Source organism: Mobula birostris, chromosome 13 (assembly GCF_030028105.1).
Source record: "Mobula birostris isolate sMobBir1 chromosome 13, sMobBir1.hap1, whole genome shotgun sequence".
Lineage (NCBI taxonomy): Eukaryota > Metazoa > Chordata > Chondrichthyes > Myliobatiformes > Myliobatidae > Mobula > Mobula birostris.
Window position 1 is genome coordinate 27159625 of NC_092382.1, and position 24978 is coordinate 27184602.

The 24978-nt window shown below is 48.1% G+C and overlaps 1 protein-coding gene across 1 annotated transcript in view; it reads left to right on the forward strand.

Annotated features, from left to right (window-relative positions):
- LOC140208627 (NACHT, LRR and PYD domains-containing protein 3-like) overlaps positions 1–24978 on the forward strand; it is a 79499-nt gene that overhangs the window by 48821 nt on the left and 5700 nt on the right. Inside the window, exons 3-7 of the mRNA XM_072277447.1 lie at positions 1984–2073; positions 5435–6010; positions 6586–6752; positions 9430–9601; positions 9708–9773. Of these exons, the coding sequence (XP_072133548.1) occupies positions 2064–2073; positions 5435–6010; positions 6586–6752; positions 9430–9601; positions 9708–9773 (991 nt within the window). The 5' untranslated portion in view covers positions 1984–2063. The remainder of the gene's footprint in view (positions 1–1983; positions 2074–5434; positions 6011–6585; positions 6753–9429; positions 9602–9707; positions 9774–24978) is intronic.

Here is a 24978-nt window from a genome sequence, read left to right on the forward strand (position 1 = left end):
CAAGGTTCACAAGAATAATCTGAAGAATAAGCATTATGCATGTGGAGCATTTGATGGACCTGGGCCTGTGTTTAGTGGGGTTCAGAGGGATGGTGGTTGGGGTTTGGTGGTGGGGGGGGGGTGGAAGTTAGGGCAGGGGTGATTATTTACACCAACTGAATAACAGCAAGTCTGGATGCAGTGGGAATGGAGAGGGTGTCTTGATTAGACGGAGAGTCTGGGATCTGAGAGTGCTGCCTCAGAATAAAGAAGCTTCACTTTAAAACTGAGGTGAGAGCAATTACTTCAGCCAAATGTTGGTTCATCTGTGGAATTTGATGTCACAGAGGGTGGTGGAGGCTATCGTTGGGTATATTCATGTTCTGGATTGCTAAATGGGTTGAGTATTATAGCAGGGAAGCAACAATACAGTGTTGGAAAAATAATCCTTCATGATTGATTATGGAGCAGACTAGAATGACCATTTTACCTAATTCTGCTATGTATTATGACTTGTACCATGACTGAATGATGACCTATCAAAAAAAAAAGAGAAAATCTGCAGTTTCTGGAAATCCGAGTAATGGATGGCATGTTATCACCATTACACAGACCTGACTGTTACAAGGGCAGGATTGGTGTTTGATGCTCCAGGTTTTAGTTGTTTCATAATACATATGGGGGTGGGGGGTGAATGGGGGGGAATTCTCTGTACTAATTAGGGATGGTATCACAGCGACATACACAGAGGACATCAATGTGGGTGAAAGTCAGAAACGGAAAGGGGGCTATCATTCTGGGAGTATTCTATAGGCCTCCCCCAAAGCCACAGGGATAATGAGAGCAGATAACTTGGCAGCGTTGGGAAAGGTGCAAAAGCAACAAGGTTGTTATCATTGTTGACCTCAACTTTCCTGATGTTGATTCCACCTCCTCGCTCCAAAGTGTGTCAATGGGGCAGAATGTGTTGTGTGTCCAGGAAGGATTCTTGACACAGTATGTGGATGGGCTCACTGGAGGAGTTACCGTACTGTATCTAATATGAGGCAATGATGCTGGTCAGGTGACTGATGTCACAATGGGTGGCCCTTTTGAGACAGTGACCACAACACCCCAACTTTTATCATGGTCATGGACAAGGATAGTAGCAGACCCTACGAGACAGTATTTAATTAGTGGATGGATTGTTACAATGGTATTCGGAGCAACTTTGGGGTGTAAATTGGGAAAACATTTTCAAGGGGAAATACACAATGGAAATGTGAAGGTTGTTTCAGGAACACTTATATACGGTTCCACCCACAGTGAAAGAATGTTTATATAAACAAACTGTGGTCACAAGAGATGAGAACATTTAAGCAAGAGGGAAAAGGAAGCATTATTTAGGTTTAGGAAGCAACATCCAAGCAAGCCTCTAGGAAATTATAAGGTAGCCTGGAAGGAGCTTAAGTAATGACTTAGAGGTCGAAGGAACTTGAGGTGTCCTTGAGAAGCAGGATGAAGGAAAGCCCAAGGCGTTCTACATGTGGGAAAAGAAGAGGAGGATGAATAGATTGAGGGTAGGACTACACAGGAGCAAGGGAGGAAATGTGCCTGGAGGATGCGGTGATGCGGTGCTTAATGAATGCTTTGCTTCAGAGTTACCAATGAGATAGACAGTGATTGTGACGATAGCAGTTGGGATGTGTAGATGGAGTGAAGAGGCCAAGAGTGAAATGGGCCCAACACAGGAAATTGGGACCAACTCTGTGGGCACTGTGGTCAGCATTGTCTCATTGTGCTGAAGGGTCTGTGTCTGTGCTCTGTTGCTCTCTGACTCTGTCAATAGGATTCGCCAGATATCACTGGACTGACGTACAGACATGGTGTGGGAGTTGATGTTAACAGGGAATGTTTGTTCCCTAAGCAAACTGCTGCTCTGATACACAGGGTGGCGATACGGTCACATTTTGCAAAGAATCGTACTCTTTCTGACTCACTGTCTGCTTGTTGTATGTAATTCAGGGCATCACCAACAGCTGGAGCTGTCCTGCACCGCGACCAAAGTGTAAACAAGACGACGACAATCGTCAGTCAGAATCAGAATGGCTACAGGTACGTTCACTGGGATCTTTATCATTAAACTTCTGTCCTGTAGCTGCACTTCGAAGGTTCAATCGTTAGGCATTAATATCGAAATAGTAAAATGGATTCAGCAGTGGCTGGATGGGAGATGCCAGAGAGTAGTGGTGGATAACTGTGTGTCAGATTGGAGGACGGTGTGTAGCGGTGTGTCTCAGGGATTGGTAGTGGGTCAAGTGTTGTTTGTCATATATATTAATGGTCTAGATGATGGGGTGGTAAATTGGATTAGTAAGTATGCAAATAATACTAAGATAGGTGGCATTGTGGATAATGAAGTAGATTTTCAAAGCTTGCAGAGAGACTTAGGCCAGTTATAAGACTGGGCTGAAAGATGGCAGATGGAGTTTAATCCTGAAAAATGTGAGGTGCTACATTTTGGTAGGACTAATCAAAATAGGACATACATGGTAAATGGTAGGACATTGCAGAATACAGTAGAACAGAGTGATCTAGGAATAATAGTGCATAGTTCCCTGAAGGTGGAATCTCATGTGGATAGGGTGGTGAAGAAGGCTTTTGGTTTGCTGGCCTTTATTAATCAGAGCATTGAGTATAGGAGTTTGGATGTAACGTTGAAATTGTATAAGGCATTGGTAAGGCCAAGTTTGGAGTATCGTGCACAGTTCTGGTCACCAAATTATAGGAAAGATGTCAATAAAGTTCAGAGAGTATAGAGGAGATTTACTAAAATGTTGCCTGGGTTTCATCTCCTAAGTTACAGAGAAAGGTTGAACAAGTTAGGTCTTTAGTCTTTGGAGCATAGGAGGTTGAGGGAGGACTTGATAGAGGTGTTTACAATTATGAGGGGGATTTATAGAGTTGATGTGGATAGGCTTTTTCCATTGAGAATGGAGGAGATTCAAACAAGAGGACATGAGTTGAGAGTTAAAGGGCAAAAGTTTAGGGGTAACATGAGGGGGAACTTCTTTACTCAGAGTGTGGTAGCTGTGTGGAACGAGCTTCCAGCAGAAGTGGTTGAGGTAGGTTCGATGTTGTCGTTTAAAACAAATTGGATAGATATACGGACAGGAAAGGAATGGAGGGTTATGGGCTGAGTGCAGGTTGGTGGGACTAGGTGAGAGTAAGAGTTCGGCATGGACTAGAAGGGCCGAGATGGCCTGTTTCCGTGCTGTAATTGTTATGTGGTTACTAGTTCAGATGAAGAAACTTACACAGGTGCTAACAGGGCAGAGAAAAGTGTCATTGATCCCACTGGTAAAGTGGCTTTGTGTAATTGATCAGTCCAACAGTCCCAGTGCAGGGACCTGACACCAGTAATGGTCGAATGACTTCGTTCACCAGGCAAAGCTCCACCTGAGTGAAAGGAGCCGGAGACCCTGAATCAGTAGGTTGAGAGTGAAACACAAACAGGAATGTGACGGCGGTGTTGTTTGTTACGTAAAAGTCCAGGCTCAGGGTTTGTTGCACATCGGCCTGTTTTGAGGTGAAAGACATCTCCAACTTTTATTTATAAAATTCAGATGAGGGAAATTTTCCAAACTCTGAGGGAAAGTAGATGAGGGGAATTTTCCGAACTCTGTTTTCTGTAACCGAGCCGAGAACATTGCCAGCCTTGGAAATGGCTGAGGATCAGGAGACACTTCATTTTAGATAAACTTGTGGTCTGGTTTGGTGTATCACTGTCTGGTATGGAGGGGCTACTGCACAGGACCGAAAGAAGCTGCAGGAAGTTGTAAATCTGGTCAGCTCCACCTTGGGTATGAATCTACAAAGTACCCAGGACATCTTCAGGGAGCAGTGTCTTAGAAAGGCAGCGTCCATTATGCAGGACCTTCAGCACCCAGGGCATGCCATTTTCTCACCGTTACCATCAGAAAGCAGGTACAGAAGCTTGAAGGCACACACTCAGCGATTCAGGAACAGCTTCTTCCCCTCTACCATCCGATTCCTAAATGGACATTAAATCTCTGGACACTACCTTAGATTTTTTTAATATACAGTCTTTCTGTTTTTGCAAGTTTTTAAAAAATCTATTTAATATTCGTAATTGGTTTACTTGTTTATTTTTTTTTATTCAGTATTATTTTTTTCCCTGCTAGATTATGTATTGCATTGAGCTGCTGCTGCTAAATTAACAAATTTCACGTCACATGCCGGTCATAATAAACCTGATTCTGATTTTGTTTTAATATCCCAATCCATGTCTGGTCTGTGGCCAAATGGTGAAAGTGAGTTCTCAATATTTCCCTCTTGAGATGATCTGCTACCTGAATTTAAATTCCCAGTATCTCTGATGGGAGACCCGGTATAACCAATGACCAACTGTCACTGTCTCCGGTGGGCATTGTGATTGTGCTCAACTCTGTGATTCCAGGTGGAATAAAACAGAGATTACAGCCTGGAAATGAATCCTTTTATTTGTGTTTACAGCCTCCTCTGACTGCATGCAATTTATACTCATCACCCGCCACGTGAAAAAATGCCCCTTCAGTCCCTTTTAAATTTCTGCCCTCGAGTCTCAGACTCCCCTAACCTGGGAAACATATTATGACTATCCACCCTCTCTGCACCCCTGATTACTTTATGTACGTGTGTAAGGTCACCCTTCAAGCTGCCCTGATCCAGGGCAAACTGTCCCAGCCGAAACATATAACACAAAAACCAAGCAGCTCCATCCAGTAACATACTTGACAATCTTCTCGACAGTCTTTCCAGCTGAATCACATCCATCCTATAGATCAGCAACCGCAAATGAACGCAAAGCTCTCTCGGTGAGACTTTAAGTTTAGCTACGAGAACTGCACGCCAAGACGCTCCCTTTGCCAATGACTTGTATAGTTGTTACATGACAATCATCCTCCAGGTGACGGGATGGGACCCAGGGGACCAGGCATCAAGGCAATGGTCAGTCTGTGACCCAGGGGACAAGACAATGTAAGACAAAGCAAACGGAGAACGTGTGATCTAGAGGATCGGACCATGAGTAATCCAGTGGATTGTTTGTGAGTGACACAGGTGACTGGACAGTTTGTGACCCAGGGAGATTTATGTTTATGAAAGATAATCCCAGTGATAATTCCCCGTATCACCTGATGCTGTTCCATTAATAACCGCTGGTTATCAGTGTGTTCAACTAATGTGTAGTCGGTGATCAGTATTACTGTGTCTATCCAGTTTTTTCCTGGGAGTGGATGTGTCCAGACACCGGCTTATCGGGACGGTCACCTAGCAGGAAGTGTGGTTCTCATTCACTAGCACAGTCCCACTCCAAATCTGGTCAGCCGGAGTCTCGGCTCCATTGCAGGCACCCATTGTGAATCCTTGCTCGAGTATAAATCACTCTAAACCTGCTATTCATCATTTACTTCAGGTGGGAAATTAAATCGGGTACGGAAAGTACTCAAGAGGTTTTTACCAGGCAACTCATTGAGGGAAGATGATCGGGACATGGGAAGCAAGGTACCAAAGCAGGGTCAGATTGAGAGCGACGTCCCAATGGAATGCGGTCCGGCCGCAGCGGAAGTGGAGCAAATTCAGCCCAGAGACAGTGACGTCAGAGACACTGAGCAGAACCCTGGAACTGGTACAAGTGAGGCGACTGTCTGTCAGCCCAGAGACAGTGACGTCAGAGACACTGAGCAGGACCCTGGAACTGGTACAAGTGAGGCGACTGTCTGTCAGCCCAGAGACAGTGACGTCAGAGACACTGAGCAGAACCCTGGAACTGGTACAAGTGAGGCGACTGTCTGTCAGCCCAGAGACAGTGATGTCAGAGACACTGAGCAGGACCCTGGAACCGGTACAAGTGAGGTGACTGTCTGTCAGCCCAGAGACAGTGACGTCAGAGACACTGATCAGGACCCTGGAACTGGTACAAGTGAGGCGACTGTCTGTCAGCCCAGAAGCTCATTAAACACGGAATTGTCAAGTCCCCAACAGGGAGTGGGTGAGTGAAATATGAGGGTAATGTTTTCGCAGAATGTGGCAGGGAGGAGGGTAAATGTGATTCCTTGTTGGAGGGTTGGTCAGAGAGGGGAAATGTGTGGATGTGGTACATGTGGTGTAGGGGGGCACCCGTTACCGCACTACAGGAAATGTACTACCTGTTCTGATGATATCCAGGATGTGTATCGGAGGAAACGCAGCTATCCGGATAAGAGAGTATTTCCAGGATAACAGTTGTGGGAAACGTATTCACCAGGATGGAGAGAGTATCTCTGGGAAGCGACTATCATTGGCAGTCCCAACATTTATTGCCCATCTTAAACTGCGATGGGTGAGTGGGTGGGACGGTGGGAGAAACAGGTTTCTAGTAAATGTGGTCCTTCTGGTAACGTCATGTCTAGCGCATTGATGGTTCGGTTTTAGTCCAGTGTCAGAGATTAGGATAAAATCCATGTTTCCAGATGAAGGCAGGTGAACACTGAGGTTGTTGACATGACTGGTTTGTTGGGTTGGGTGAGAGCAGTGGAGACAGGTGATATTTGAGTTTGTGACTACATTCACTTTTTATATTTGCAGAGCCAGAGTTTACAATCTCTGACCTCCTGGCACAGGGGGAGGAATATCGACTGTACCAGCTGACAAAGTTCTACAGAGACAGACTTAAACAAGCGATTGAAGAAAAGGTTGAGAGACTCGGTTGGATGTTGACAAAGGAGGGACATTTCAGTAGAGAAGAAAATGAGGTGAGTGTATTTAGTCTATTGTCACTGAACTGCTGGTATCAGAGGGAATATTGATTAATATTCATCTCCTGCACGTTCTAGGAGTTCTACGTGGCAATGGAGATGTTGATCTCTGATGGTCTCCAGCAGATCTGGTTTCAGCTGTTAAGGTGGGGAGCACTGGGAACTACAGGTTCAGTGTCACCTTTTCCTCTCACACCTGCTGTATTTATCAGTGTGATACAAGAGCAGTGGCTGCATATCTGGGCTGTTGAACAGACATTCAGTCTAAAACTAATTTCACGTCTTATCGGGACCGTCAGTCAAATTCACCTCAGCTCATTAATCCAGGATGAATATTAAACTGTCAGATTGTAAATTGGGCCAACTGCCTTCACTGTGGTACTTGAGGGAGGGAAACCTACTAACCACAGCTGGTCTAGTCTCCGTCTGAGTTCCTGAACAATGAGTGGCTGACATGTCATCGTCATAGGAAAGTACAGCACAGAAACAGGCTCTTTGGCCCATCTATTCCATGCTGGTCTACTGAAACTGCCTATTGTCACGTACCCCATGACAGGGATAAAGAAACCAACAGAAATGGAAACCACTTTGGAGTCTCGTATTGCTATACACTAATAATATTTATTAGTTACTACGCAATACAGTAATATCAAAGTAAATAAATCACACAGGTTAGCAATGATTATATATTAAAGTAAGTGTGGAATATATATGTATGAAAAACCAAGTTTCTTTAAGTCTAGGGGTAAAAAGATACGGTCTTATGATGTTGAGTAAAGTTCAGTTCAGTTCAGTTCGTGGTATTTAGTTGAGTAGTGATGGGGAGAGAGAGAGAGAGACAGAGTTGAGTCTTCAGGTGAGCTGATGCAGTCGATCTTCTCGTCGTCGTCCGAAATGCTTCACAAGTCACCGACTGTGACTTTAACCAGGGGGACCGGTCTTCTGTGGTGGAGCTATCACCCAGGCGAGGGTGGACACAGAGACAGCTCCCCACCAGTCAACCCCTTTTCCTTCAAACTGGAATAGCAATTTGGATCGATCCGCCTGATCAATCCTCCAAATCCCACTTTCTCTGCGGGCACAGCAATGCTCATTCAGTGTCCAGATCATGTGTCTGAGGTCTGTATCATCTGACCTCCCATTTATTTCACCAGGCTGAGCATCACCTGTCATTCAAAGAGTCCCCACCCTCCTCTGCAGTGCCTTGTCAAATGCTGGGCTAAAGTCCATTCAGACAACACCCACTTCCTTCCATTCATCAACTTTCCCGGTAACTTCCTGGTTCAACATTCAGATTGGTTAGACAGGAACTACCACGCACAAAGCTGATATCGCATGACATCAAAAATCAATAGGTTGTCCTGAAAGGACATATATATCACAAGAACCTTTTGGTAAGCACTTTACATTATTAGCCAGCACCCCTTCATATTTCATATTCTCTCTACTTACGGCTTTTCGTTGCTTTCTGCTGGTTAGTAAAAGCCTCCCAGTCCTTCTGTTTTCCATTATGTTTTGCTATACTCTATACCCTCTCCTTTGCTTTTGTGCTGCATTGACTTCCTCGTCAGCCACGGTTGATCATCCTGCCTTTGGAATAATTCTTCATATTTGGGATTATCTACCTCTACCTGTGCCTTCTGAATCACTCCCAGAATCTTCATCTATTCCTAGTCATAGTCATAGTCATAGTCATACTTTATTCCTGCTTGGTTGTTGCCTCTTCCAATTTATTTTTGCCCAGCTCCTCTCTCATTTCTCTGTAATTCATTTATTCCAGTGTAAACTGATACATCTAACTTTTACCTTCTCCCTCTCAAACTGCAGTGTCAGTTCTGCTATTTTATGATCACTGCCTCTTAGGGGTTTATTTACCTTAAGCTTCCCAATCAAATCTGGTGCAATACACAACACTGAATCCAGATTTGCCTTTCCTATAGTGGACTCAACCATAGGCTTCTCTCAAAAGCCATCTCATAGGCATTCTATAAATTCCCTCACTTGGGATTCAACACCGACCTGATTTTCCAAAGCTACCTGCATATTGAAATTCCCCATGACTATTTTAACATTGAAATCTTTACATGCCTCTTCTCTCTCCCACTGGAATGTGTATCCCACATCCTGGTTACTGTTCCATCAGGGTCATTTTCTTTCCTACACAGTATCTTAACAACTACACCGTCCAATCTGCTATCACTTCTTTAGAAGCACATTTCATTTTTTATGACAACAGAGTCAACCCAACCCTTTCACCCACCTGCCTCTCCTTTCGATTAAATATTTATCCTTGGATGTGAGCACCCAAATATGATCTTTCAGCCACGATTCAGTGATGCCCACCATCCATTTTTTGCTCCCTCGCTCTCCCTCTCTTCCGTTCTTGTTGTCACATCTTTTTGATGTAATGTTACACATTGATGGATAAGTAAATTAATCACGTTGAATATACTGCAGGGTGTCAGTAGATCCTTATTCTTTCACAATATTGATTTAGAAGTTCCCTCAGCTAGAGTTTCTTTGTTAACGACTGAACCCAGGGAGGATCAGGCAACAGCCCAGTGACTGCATCATTTCTGAAGCTACTGGGACCATGAACAGATATTTTCCTGCACATTCTCCATGTCTGTCTGTATGTCTGCTTCACAGTAAATTTATTACTTTCCTTTTCTAGAAAGTCACTGAACTGACAGAGAAGGGAAACCGGACAGAGAGTTCCAGACTCTTCCTCAGTTTGGTGATGGGTAAAGGCTCCCGGGCCCGGAGGGCGATGTGGGAATCCTTTCTGGCATGGAGGACTGAGTTACCGAAGTTGGACAGAATACTGAGGGAAATACAGGAGCTCGGTACGTTAAAAACATGCACTGAACACAAAGGCACATTGAAATAAACATTTTAGTTATTTTAATTATTTTAGCTCTGTTTCCATGGATTCTTTTTATATTTAAACAGGTCCTGATCCACAGGAATACATGAACATCGCCCAAGGGTTATCTGAATTACCCACTCAACTGATAGGTGAGTGATGAAATGCTCAGTTCAAACCACATCTCAAATGTTAGTCTGTGACTTGGCAAAACCTGGGAATCAAAATTCACCATTAGCCATTCGCTGATCTCTGGATTGAAGTAACAATTCAAAGTATCTCTCTTTGCAGCCTGAATATTCTACATTTTATTTTTCCATTAATCCATCTGTTGGTTCTGCTGAAGCCTTCACTCCAGGTCCTAACGCTCTGGGAATGCCCACACACCCCAGGCAGGCTCCTGATACACTATACGACCCAGTCCAGGTGACTCTTCTATCTTCAGACCTTTCATCTTCCAAGCCCCTTTTCCTTTGTAATAGCACAACACACAATTCTGTTCACTGGTGTTCATTACTTTTTGTAATTCCGCTAGTGACTTCTATAGAGTTTGTCTGGTATTTCCTTTTCACCCGTTACTGCAGCTACAACATCATTTTTCAGCGGTCCAATATCGAACCTCTCCTGTTTTTTTACTCTTTATATATCTGGGAAAGTTTAAAAAAAATACTTTGGTATCCTTTCTTATATTATTGACCATATGCTTGCATTTGCTGTACATTCATGTATATCTAACATAGTTGCCTTCAACATGACTCAGGTAGTAAATTCCAGGTACCAGAACTCTATGAAAAAAAAAACACTCACAATTGCTGTAAATTTCCCACATCTCATCTTAACCAAATGCCCTCTGATATTAGACACCAGTCTTATGTAAAAAAATAACAAACAAAATACAGGCTGTCGACCCAAATCTTATCTCTCAAACTTGTGTACCTCTGTCAGATCTCTATTCTAACTCCAGAGTAAACAAACCAAGTTTATCAAACCTCCACTTGTAGCACATGCCACCGAATCCAGGCAACACCCTGATAAACCTGTTCTGCACCCTCTCCAATCCTTCTAAAAGCTGGACAATCAGAAGTGAATACAATACTCCAGATGCACCCTAAAATCATAAGACTTAGGAGCAGAATTAAGCCAATCGGCTCAGTGATTTTGCTACGCAAATCCTCTCAACCCCATTATCCCGCCTTCTGTAAATGTTGACGCTCTTCCTAATCAGGAACATATCAACCTGCATTTTAACTATATCCAATGACGTGTCTTCCTCAGCAGTCTATGACAATAATTTCACAGATTCACCGCCCGCCAGCTAAGATGTTTCTCCCGGTGTGCATCCCCGCCAGCGAGGATAATTCCCCACAGTTCCCAAGCATATTAATTTTCTGTATGAGCCTCCCATGTGGGACCTTGTCAAAGACTCTACCAATATACAAGTAGACCTGTGACTAGTGGTGTGCCACAGGGATCAGTGCTGGGTCCATTGTTATTTGTCATCTCTATCAATGATCTGGATGATAATGTCGTAAATTGGATCAGCAAATTTGCTGATGATACAAATATTGGAGGTGTAGTGGACAGTGAGAAAGGTTTTCAAGGCTTGCAGAGGGACTTGGACCAGCTGGAAAAATGGGCTGAAAAATGGCAGATGGAGTTTAATACAGACAAGTGTGAGGTATTGCACTTTGGAAGGACAAACCAAGATAGAACATACAGGGTAAATGGTAAGGCACTGAGGAGTGCAGTAGAACAGGTATCTGGGAATACAGATACAAAATTCTCTAAAAGTGGCGTCACAGGTAGATAGGGTCGTAAAGAGAGCTTTTGGTATATTGGCCTTTATTAATCAAAGTATTGAATATAAGAGCTGGAATTTTATGATGAGGTTGTATAAGGCATTGAATCTCGAGCGTTGTGTTCAGTTTTGGTCAACAAATTACAGGAAGGATATTAATAAGGTCGAAAGAGTGCAGAGAAGGTTTACAAGGATGTTGCTGGGCCTTGAGAAACTCAGTTACAGAGAAAGGTTGAATAAGTTAGGACTTTATTCCCTGGAGCATAGAAGAATGAGGGGAGATTTGATAGAGGTATATAAAATTATGATGGGTATAGACAGAGTGAGTGCAAGCAGGCTTTTTCCACCAAGGCAAGGAGAGAACAAAACCAGAGGAGATGGGTTAAGGGTGAGGGGGGAAAAGTTTAAAGGGAACATTAGTGGGGGCTTCTTCACACAGAGTGGCGGGAGTGTGGAATGAGCTGCCAGACGAGGTGGTAAATGCGGGTTCTTTTTTAACATTTAAGAATAAATTGGGCAGATTGCAGACAAGCGTGACGTGTTGCACTTTAGAAAGACCAAGCAGGGTCGGTCTTATACAGTTACCAGTAGGGCACTGAGGAGTGCGGTAGAGCAAAGTGATCTGGGAATACAGGTCCATAATCATTAAAAGCTTTGGATGGGATTTGCGTCTTGACAACTTGATTGAGTTCCTGCAGGATGTGACAAAGGTGATGGATGAAGTTACACATGGATGTTGTTTAGAAACCATAGAAACCATAAAAAAAAACTACAGCACAGAAACAGGTGTTTTGGCCCTTCTTGGCTCTGCTGAACCCCAAACCACCTCAAACATTCTCTCTTTCATACTGCCATGGGGCGGAAGATGTAAAGACTGAAGGTGTGTACCACCAGCCTCAGGGACAGCTTCAATACTGCATTTATAAGACTACTGAATGGTCACCTACTATGTTATTATTGGCTCTTAATAATATTAAGACAATTATATAATTGTAGCATCGTGCATCCGGTAACTAATAACAACTCACTTAGATAACCACAATATACTCACAGGACAGCAGAAAAAATACCGTTCGGTTATGAACAACAGATAACAGATCATGTAATTCTATTTTAAAACCTGTGGAAAGCAGAAATCTTTCAGTGTAATATTGTCTATCAAAAAACATTTGATTCTCTCCCTCACATGGTTAAGAGAAGTTCCAAATAGATATAAAATTCATCCAATACTTGTGAAATTTCTACAACATCTGATGAATCATTGGCATAAAATAATCATCCTATTAACAACCACAAAGGGACAACCACCATTATCAAAATTGAGGGATTTTCCAGAGCAACTCACTAAGGCCAGTATGGTTCTGTTTGGCTTTAAACCTGCTCATAATTTACTGAAACGGACAAAAATCAGGTATCAAATCAGGTAAAAATACGAATTATACGTTTGCACAGCTATACATTGATGATTTGAAATTACTTGCTCTTGCATCAGCAAAGCTGAAACAAATAATTCAAATAATGGAACTAATTTCCAAAGATATAAGCATGAACTTTAGACTAGAAAAGTACAGAACATGAAACATAAAGAAAGGTGCAATAGAGCCAGTAGAATATCAAACAGAGCATCAGGATACAATGCAACAGAATATGAAACATATAGTTAGGATATCAATAAGCAAAGAAAATAGATAATCGTGTGATAAAGGAAAACTTTCCAACAAAATTTACTTCAAGGCTGAAGAAAATCTGAATTTACATCAAGGATCAAGAAAATCTGCCAAACAGAGCTGAACAGTAAAAATATAACAAAGGTAGTATACACTCACTATGCCCATATTGACGTATAATTTTGGTATAATATCCTGGTCTGAAACAGATCTGGAAAATATGCAAAGAAAAATAAGAACTTAAATGACAGTTTCTAGAAAACGCCATGTGCACTGGATCACACTTAGATTGATATGAATGAGGACAGTATGAGTACGGTGAATAACAGATCTAAAAAAATGAGACAACAGCCAGATAAAAATTCTCAGAATCAGGGTTAATATCACAGACACATGTCGTGTAAACTGTTTTTCTGTGCCAGCAGCACAATTACAGTAAAGTGTGTGCGGTGAGCGTGTATATATGTGTACAATTGTAGAAATAGATTTGTATCAACGTGAATTAATCAGTCTGATGTCCTGGTGGAAGAAGTTGTCGCGGAGCCTGTTGGTCCTGGCTTTTATGCTGTGGTACCGTTTCCCGGATAGTAGCAGCTGGAACAGGTTGTGGTTGGTGAGATTTGGGTTCAGAATGATCCTTTGGGTCCTTTTTACCCCGTCTCTGAAAAGCCCTGAATAGTGGGAAGTTCACGTCTACAGATGCACTGGGCTGTCCGCACCACTCTCTGCAGAGCCCTGCGATTGAGAGAAGTACAGTTCCCATTCCATGTAATGATGCAGCCAGTCAGGATGCTCTCAACTGTGCCCCTGTAGAAAATTGTTAGCATTTGGGGGCCCATCCCAAACTTCCTCTACCATCTGAGGTGAAAGAGGTGCTGTTGTGCCTTTTTCACCACGCAGCCGGTGTGCACAGACCATGTGAGATCCTCAGTGACGTGAATGCCAAGGAAATTAAAGCTGTTCACCCTCTCAGCCCCAGATCCATTGATGTCAATAGAGGTTAGCCTGTCTCCATTCCTCTTGTTCTTGCGACATTGCGACCAGCTCCTTTGCTTTTGCGACATTGAGGGAGAAGTTGTTTTCCTGACACCACTGTATCAGGGTGATGACTTCTTCTATGTAGGCTACCTCGTTATTATTTGAGATTTGGCCAATCCATATAGTATCGTCAGCAAACTTAATTAGCAGATTGGAGCTGTGGGTGGCGACACAGTCATGTGTATACAGAGAGTAAAGGAGGGAGCTTAGGACACAGCCCTGAGGGGCACCTACATCGAGTGTCGGAGGGGCAGAGGTGAGGGAGCCCACTCTTACCGTCTGCTGGCAATCTGATAGGAACTCCACGATCAAGCTGCACAAGGCAGGGTCAAGGCCGAGGTCTCTGAGCTTCTTGTCAAGCCTGGAGGGAATGATGGTGTTGAATACTGAACTGTAGTCCGAGAACAGCATTCTCACATAAGCATCACTCTTCTCCAGATGTTTAGAGGCACTGGCTGTCCACTGTATCTATTCTTCTTAATATCTTATACACCTCTATCATGTCTCTTCTCATCCTCCTCCTCTCCAAAGAGTAAAGCCCTAGCTCCCTTAATCTCTAATCATAATCCATAATCTCTAAACCAGGCAGCATCCTGGTAAATCTCCTCTGTACCCTTTCCAATGCTTCCACATCCTTCCTAGAGTGAAGCGACCAGAACTGGACACAGTACTCCAAGTGTGGCCTAACCAGAGTTTTACAGAGCTGCATCATTACATTGCGACTCTTAGACATTATCCCTCGACTTATGAAAGCCAACAACCCATAAGCCTATTTACCTGTGAGGCAACTTTCAGGGATCTGTGGACATGTACCCCAGATCCCTCTGCTCCTCCACACTACCAAGTATCCTGCCATTTACTTTGTATTCTGTCTTGGAGTTTGTCCTTCCAAAGTGTACCACCTCACACTTCTCCGGGTTGAACTCCATCTGCCACTTCTCAGCCCATTTATGCATCCTATCAATATCTCTCTGCAATCTTCGACAGTCCTCTACACTATCTACAACACCACCAACCTTTGTGTCATCTGTAAACTTGCCAACCCACCCTTCTACCCCCACCTCCAGGTCGTTAATAAAAATCATGAAAATTAGAGGTCCCAGAGCAGATCCTTGTGGGGCACCACTAATCACAACCCTCCAATCTGAATGCACTCCCTCCACCACCACCCTCTGCCTTCTGCAGGCAATCCAATTCTGAATCCACCTGGCCAAACTTCCCTGGATCCCATGCCTTCAGACTTTCTGAATAAGCCTACTGTGTGGAACCTTGTCAAATGCCTTACTAAAATCCATGTAGATCACATCCACTGCACTACCCTCATCTATGTGCCTGGTCACCTCCTCAAAGAACTCTATCAGGCTTGTTAGACATGATCTGCCCTTCACAAAGCCATGCTGACTGTCCCTGATCAGACCATGATTCTCTAAATGCCCATAAATACTATCTCTAAGAATCTTTTCCAACAGCTTTCCCACCACAGACGTAAGGCTCATTGGTCTATAATTACCCGGACTATCCCTACTACCTTTTTTGAACAAAGGGACAACATTCGCCTCCCTCCAGTCCTCTGGTACCATTCCCGTGGACAACGAGGACATAAAGATCCTAGCCAGAGGCTCAGCAATCTCTTCCCCCACCTAATGGAGAAGCCTGCAGAATATTCTGTCTAGCCCAAGGGACTTATCCATCCTAATGTATTTTAACAACTCCAACTCCTCCTCTCCCTAATATCAACATGCTCCAGAACATCAACCTAACTCATATTGTCCTCACCATCATCAAGTTCTCTCTCATTGGTGAAAACTGCAGAGAAGTATTCATTGAGCACCTCACTCACTTCCACAGCTTCCAGGCACATCTTCCCACCTTTATCTAAATGGACCTACCTTCACTCCTGTCATCCTTTTGTTCTTCACATAAGTGAAGAATACCCCAGAAGAGATCCCAATGATCCAAACCCCCTGCTCCCTGCACCAACTCCTCAGCCACGCATTCAACTGCCATCTCCTCCAATTCTTACCATCACTGTCACGTAGCACTGGCAGCAATCCTGAGAACGCCACCCTTGAGGTCCTGCTCTTCAGCCTTCTGCCTAGTTCCCGAAACTCACACTTCAGGACCTCATCCCTCTTCCTGCCTATGTCGTTGGTGCCAACATGTACCACGACTTCTGGTTGCTTTCCCTCTCATACCAGGATGTCGTGCACCCGGTCAGAGACATCCCGGACCCTGGCACCCGGGAGACAACAAACCATGCGGCTGTCCTTCTCACGTCCACAAAATCTCCTGTCTGCTCCCCTGACTATAGAGTCCCCAATGACGACAGCTCTCCTCTTCTCCGTCCCACCCTTCTGCACCACAGGGTCAGACTCAGTGCCAGAGGCCCTGCCACCGTGGCTCACACCCGGTCGGTTGTCCCTGCCAACAGTATCCAAAATGGTGAACATATTATTGAGGGAAATGGCCACAGGGGTGCTCTGCACTGCCTGTCTGCTCACCTTCACTTTCCCCCCTCTGACCGTCACCCAACGACCTGCTTCCGACAGCCTAGGTGTGACTACCTCCCTGAAGCTCTCATCTATGACTGCCTCATTCTCCCTTATGAATCGAAGGTCATCCAGCTGCTCTAGATTCCTTCCAGATCGCCAAGATCTTGACACACTGTGAGACCGCACAGACCCCTGATAGTGTCCTGAGACACTCTGAGACCCACGCACCCCTGACAACATCCTGTCACGCTGTCAGACCCCACACACCCCTGGCCGGCTCCTGACACACTGTGAGACCGGACACAAACCTGAGAGGGTCCTGACACACTGTGAGATCCCACACACTGTTGACACAGTCCTGACACACTGTGAGACCCCACAGGGACCTGACAGTGACCTGACGCACTGTGAGACTCCACACACACCAGACAGGGTCCGGACAACTGTGAGACCCCACACACCCTAGATAGTGTCCTGACAGACTGTGAGATCCGACACACCCCTGAGAGAGTCCTGACACACTGTGAGACCGCACAGGACCCAAAAGGATCCTGACACACTGTAAGACCCCACACACCCCTGACAGGGACTTGACGCACTGTGAGACGCCACACACTCCTGACAGCGTCCTGACACACATTGCGATCCCACACACATCTGAGAGTGTTCTGACACACAGTGAGACCCCACACACCCACGACCAGATCCTGACACACTGTAAAACCCCGCAAACCACTCACGGTGTCCTGACACACTGTGAAACCCCACACACCACTGACAGCGTCCTGACCCACTGTGGACGCCACACACCACTAAAAGGGACCTGTCACACTGTGAGACCCCACAAACCACTGACAGGGTCCTGACACACTGTGAGACCACACACACCCCTGACAGGGTCCTGACACACTGTGAGACCCCACACACCCCTGACAGGGTCCTGACACACTGTGAGACCACACACACCCCTGACAGGATCGTGACACACCACACAACACCACACACACATGAAAGGGTCCTGACACACTGTGAGACCCCACACACCCCTGGAACGGTCCTGACACACTGTGAGACTGCACACTCCCGTGACTGGGCCCTGACACACTGTCAGACCCCACACATCCCTGACGGGGACCTGACGCACTGTGAGACCCCACACACCCCTGACAGGGTCCTGACAGCCTGTGAGATCCGACACAGCCCTGAGAGGGCCCTGACCACTGTGAGACCCCACAGGCCCCAGAAGGGTCCTGACACACTGTGAGACCACACACTCCCCTGACAGGGTTCAGAAACGCTGTGAGACCCCACACACCCCAGAAGGGTCCTGACACACTGTGAGACCCACACACCCCTGACAGGGACATGACGCACTGTGAGACGCCACAAACCCCTGACAGGGTCCTGACACACATTGCGATCCCACACCCATCTGTGTCCAGACAACCAGTGAGACCCCACACACACCTGGCAGGGACCTGACACACTGTGAGACCCCACATACCCCTGACAGGGTCCAAGCACTCTGTGAGATCCCCACACCCTTGAAAGGATCTTGACACACGGTGAGACCTGACATACCCCTGACAGTGTCGTGACACACTGTGAGACCCCAAACACACCTGACAGGTTCCTGACAAACTGTGAGACCCCACACACCCGTGACAGGGTCCTGACACACTGTGAGACCCCACACACCCCTGACAGGGTCAGGACAAGCTGTGACGCCCCACACACACCTGACAGGACACTGACACACTGTGAGACTCCACACACACCTGACAGGACACTGACACACTGTGAGACCCCACACACACCTGACAGGACACTGACACACTGTGAGACCCCAGACACCCCTGACAGGGTACAGAAACACTGTGAGACCCCGAACACCCTGACAGGGTCCTGACAAACTGTGATACACACACACCGCTCACAGGGTCCTGGCACACTGTGAGACTCCACACACCCCTGACAATGTCCTGTCACATTGTCAGACCCCACACACTACTGACAGGGTTCTGACACACTGTGAGACCCCCCACACACCTGACAGGGTCCTGACACACTGGAAGACGCCACACAGCCCTGACACGGACCTGACACACTGTGAGACACCACACATCCCGGACCGGGGCCTGACACACTGTGAGACCCCACACAACCCTGGCAGGGTCCTGACAAACTGTGAGACCCCACACACACCTGAGAGGACACGACACACTGTGAGACTCGACACACCCCTGACAGGGTTCTGACACACTGTGGACGCCACGCACACCTGACAGGGTCCTGATACACATTGCGATCCCACACACACCTGGCAGGGTCCTGACGCACTGTGAGACCCCACACACCCTGGATAGGGTCCTGACACACTACGAGACCACACACACCCCTGACAGGGTCCAGACACACATTGCGATCTCACACACATCTGAGAGGGTTCTGACACACTGTGAGACCCCACACACCCCCGACAGGATCCTGACACACTGTGAGACCTCAAACAACCATGACAGGGTCCTGACACACTGTGAGACCCCACACACCACTAAAAGGGACCTGTCACACTGTGAGACCCCACAAACCACTGACAGGGTCCTGACACACTGTGAGACCACACACACCCCTGACAGGGTCCTAACACACTGTGAGACCCCACACACCCCTGCCAGGGTCCTGACACACTGTGAGACCCCACACACCCCTGGAACGGTCCTGACACACTGTGAGACTGCACACTCCCCTGACAGGGTCCAGACACACATTGCGATCCCAGATACCCCTGGCAGGGTCCTGACACACTGTGAGACCCCAAACAACCCAGGCAGGGTTCTGACACACTGTGAGACCCCACACACCCCTGATAGGATCGTGACACACCACACGACACCACACACACATGAAAGGGTCCTGACACACTGTGAGACCCCACACACCCCTGACAGCGACCTGACCCACGGTGGACGCCACACACACCTGACAGGGTCCTGACACACACTGCAATCCCACACAACCCTGGCAGGCTCCTGACACACTGTGAGACCCCACACACCCTGGATAGGGTCCTGACAGACTGTGAGATCCGACACACCCCTGAGAGTTTCCTAACACACTGAGAGACCCCACAGGCCCCAAAAGGGTCCTGACACACTGTGAGACCACACACACACCTGACAGGGTTCAGAAACGCTGCGAGACCCCACACCTCAGAAGGGTCCTGACACACTGTGAGACCCCACACACACCTGACAGGGACATGACACACTGTGAAACGCGACACACCCCTGACAGGGTCCTGACATACATTGCGATCCCACACACATCTGTGTCCAGACAACCAGTGAGACCCCACACACACCCGGCAGGGTCCAGACACACTGTGAGACCCCACACAACCCAGGCAGGGTCCTGACACACTGTGAGTCCCCACACACACCTGCCCGGCTCCTGACACACTGTGAGATCCCACACACACCTGACAGTGTCTTGACACACTGTGAGACCCCACAAACCACTGACAGGGTCCTGACACACTGTGAGACCACACACACCCCCGATAGGATCGTGACACACCACACGACACCACACACACATGAAAGGGTCCTGACACACTGTGAGACCCCACACACCCCTGGAACGGTCCTGACACACTGTGAGACTGCACACTCCCCTGACAGGGCCCTGACACACTGTCAGACCCCACACACCTCTGACGGTGACCTGACACACTGTGAGACCACACACACCCCTGACAGGGTGCTGACACACAGCGAGACCCTACACACCCCTGACAGGGCCCTGACGCATTGTCAGACCCCACACACCTCTGACGGGGACCTGACACACTGTGAGACCCCACACACCCCAAAAGGTTCCTGACACATTGTGAGACCCCACACACCCAGGATAGGGTCCTGACAGACTATGAGATCCGACACACCCCTGAGAGGGTCCAAACACACTGTGAGACCCCACAGGCCCCAAAAAGGTCCTGACACATTGTGAAACAGCACACATGCCTGACAGGGTTGAGAAACACTGTGGGACCCAACACACCCCAGAGGGGTCCTGACACATTGTGGACGCCACACACACCTGACAGGGTCCTGACGCACTGTGAGACGCCACACATCCCTGACAGGGACGTGACGCACTGTGAGACCCCACACATCCCTGGCACGGTCCTGACACATTGTGAGACCACACACACAACTGACAGACAGGTTCCTGACACACTGTGAGACCCACACACCCTGGATATGGTCCTGACAGACTGTGAGATCCAACACACTCCTGAGAGGGTCCTGACACTCTGTGAGATCCCACGTACCCCTGACAGGGCCCCGACACATTGTCAGACCCCACACACCTCTGACGGGGACCTGACACACTGTGAGATTCCACGCACCCCAAAAGGGTCCTGACACATTGTGAGACGGCACACATGCCTGACAGGGTTCAGAAACACTGTGGGACCCCACTCACCCCAGAGGGGTCCTGACACACTGTGAGACACCACACACCCCAAAAGGGTCCTGACACACTGTGAGACCCCACAGGCCCCAAAAAGGTCCTGACGCACTGTGAGACCACACACACCCCTGACAGGGTTCAGAAACGCTGTGAGGCCCCACACACCCCAGAAGGGACATGACGCACTGTCAGATGCCACACAACCCTGACAGGGTCATGACGCACTGTGAGACGCCACATAACCCTGACAGGGTCCTGACACACTGTGAGACCCCACACACCCCTGGCACGGTCCTGACACACTGTGAGACTGCACACACCCCTGACAAAGCCCTGACACATTGTCAGACCCCACACACCTCTGACGGGGACCTGACACACAGCGAGACCCTACACACCCCTGACAGGGTGCTGACACACAGCGAGACCCTACACACCCCTGACAGGGTGCTGACACACTGTGAGACCCCACACACTCCTGACATGGTCCTGACACACTGTGAGACCCCACATACCCCGGACAGGGTCCTATAGAAAATAGACAAGAGACATTAGGTGCAGGAGTAGGCCATTCGACCCTTCGAGCCTGAACCGCCATTCACTGTGATCATGGCTGATCATCCACAATCAGAATCCAGTTCCTGCCTTATCACGTAACCTTTGATTCCACTATCTTTAAGAGCTCTATCCATCTCTTTCTAAATAGCATCCAGAGACTTTGCCTCCACAGCCTTCCGGTGCAGAGCATTCAATATATCCACCACTCTCTGGGTGAAAAAGTTTTATTCAATTCCATTCTAAATGGCCTGCTCCTTATTCTTAAACTGTGGCCTCTGGTTCTGGACTCACCCATCAGCAGGAACATGTTTCCTGCCTCCAGCTTGTCCAATCCCTTAATAATTATAGATGTTTCAATTAGATCCCCTCTCAGCCTTCTAAATTCCAGAGTATACAGGCCCAGTCACTCCAATCTTTCGACATATGACAGTCCCGCCATCCCGGGAATTAACCTTGTGAACCTACGCTGCACTCCCTCAATAGCAAGAATGTCCTTCCTCAAATTTGGAGACCAAAATTGCACACAGTACTCCAGGTGTGGTCTCACCAGGGCCCTGTACAGCTGCAGAAGGACTTCTTTGCTCTAATACTCAATTCCCCTTGTTATGAAGGCCAGCATGCCATTAGCTTTCTTCACTGCCTGCTGTACTTGCATGCTTACTTTCACACTGATGACACTCTGTGAGACCCCACACACCCCTTACAGGACCCTGATACACTGTGAGACCCCACACACCCCTGACAGGACCCTGACACACTGTGAGACCCCACACACCCCTTACAGGACCCTGACACACTGTGAGACCCCACACACCCCTGACAGGGACCTGACACAGTGTGAGACCCCACACACCCCTGACAGGGTCCTGACATACTGTGAGACCCCACACACCCCTGACAGGGACCTGACACACTGTGAGACCCCACACACCCCTGACAGGGACCTGACACAGTGTGAGACCCCACACACCCCTGACAGGATCCTGACACACTGTGAGACCCCCACACACCCCTGACATAGTCCTGACATACTGTGAGACCCGACACAGCCCAAACGGGTCCTGACACACTGTGAGACCGCACACACCCCTCACAGGTTCCTGACACACTGTGAGACCCCACACACCCCTGACAGGGACCTGACACACTGTGAGACACCACACACCCCTGGCAGCGACCTGACGCACTATGAAACGCCACACACCCCTGACAGGGTCCAGACACACATTGCGATCCCACATACATCTGAGAGGGTTCTGACACACTGTGAGACCCCCCGCAACAGTGTCCTGACCCACTGTGAGACCACCCACACCCACAACCAGATCCAGACACACTGTGAAACCCCACGAACCACGCACAGTATCCAGACACACAGTGAAACCCCACACAACCCTGCCAGGGGCCTGTCACAGTGTGAGACCCCACACACCACTGACAGGGCCCTGACACCCTGTGAGACCCCACACACACCTGGCAGGGACCTGGCAAACTGTGAGACACCACACACCCCTGACAAATTCCTGACACACTGTGAGACCGCACACACACCTGAGAGGTTCCCGAAAAACTCTCAGAACCCTCTCACAAGACCCTGACAGGGTCTTGACACACTGCGAGACCCCACACACCCCTGACAGCAACCTGACACATTGTGAGACGCCACACACACGTGAGAGGGTCCTGACACAGATTGAGATCCCACACACATCTGAGAGGCTCCTGACACACTGTGAGACCACCCCTGACAGTTATCTGACACACTGTGAGACCCCACACACACCTGACAGGGTCCTGACACACTGTGAGACCCCACACACCCCTGACAGGGACCTGACACACTGTGAGACCCCACACACACCTGACAGGGTGCTGACACACAGTGAGACCCCACACACTACTGACAGGGTCCTGACACACTGTGAGACACCAGACACTATTGACACAGTCCAGACACACTGTGAGACCCCACACACACCTGACAGGGTGCTGACACACAGTGCGATCCCACACACATCTGACAAGGACCTGACACACTGTAAGACCACACACACAACTGACAGACAGGGTCCTGGCACACTGTGAGACCCCACACACCCACGACCAGATCCTGACACACTGTGAAACCCCACAAACCACTCACAGTGTCCTGACACACTGTGAAACACCACACAACCCTGGCAGGGTCCTGGCACACTGTGAGACCCCACACACCCCTAACCGGGTCCTAACACTCTGTGAGACCCCACACACTATTGACACGTTCCTGACACACTGTGAGACCACACACACCCCTGACAGGGACCTGACGCACTGTGAGACTCCACACTCACCTGACAGGGTCCTGACAGACTGTGAGACCCCACACACCCTGGATAGCGTCCTGACAGACTGTGAGATGCCACACACTCTGACAGGGTCCTGACACACAGTGAGACCCCACACGCCCCTGACAGGGACCTGACACATTGTGAGACGCCACACACCCCTGACAACGTCCTGACACACATTGATATCCCACACACTATTCACACGGTCCTGACACTCTGTGAGACCCCACACACACCTGAAAAGGTCCTGACACACTGTGACACCCCACACACCACTGACAGGGACCTGACACACTGTAAGACCACACACACAACTGACAGACAGGGTCCTGACACACTGTGAGACCCCACACACCCCTAACAGGGTCCTAACACTCTGTGAGACCCCACACACTATTGACACGTTCCTGACACACTGTGAGACCACACACACCCCTGACAGGGACCTGACGCACTGTGAGACTCCACACTCACCTGACAGGGTCCTGACAGACTGTGAGACCCCACACACCCTGGATAGCGTCCTGACAGACTGTGAGATGCCACACAGCCCTGACAGGGTCCTGACACACAGTGCGATCCCACACACATCTGAGAGGGTTCTGACACAGTATGAGACCCCACAAACCACTCACAGTGTCCTGACACACTGTGAAACCCCACATAACCCTGACAGGGTCCTGGCACACTGTGAGTCCTAACACACCCCCGAGAGGATGATGACACACTGTGAGACCCCAGACACCCCTAACAAGATCCTGATGCACTGTGAGACACCGCACACCCCTGACAGGGTTCTGACACACTGTGAGACGCCACACGCATGACAGGGTCCGGACACACATTGAAATCCCACACACATCTGAGACGGTCATGATACACTGTGAGACCGCCCCACCCTCCCCGACAGTGTCCAGACAAACTGTGAGACCTCACACACCCCTGGCAGGGTCCAGACACACTGTAAGACCCCACACACCCCTGAGAGGGTCCTG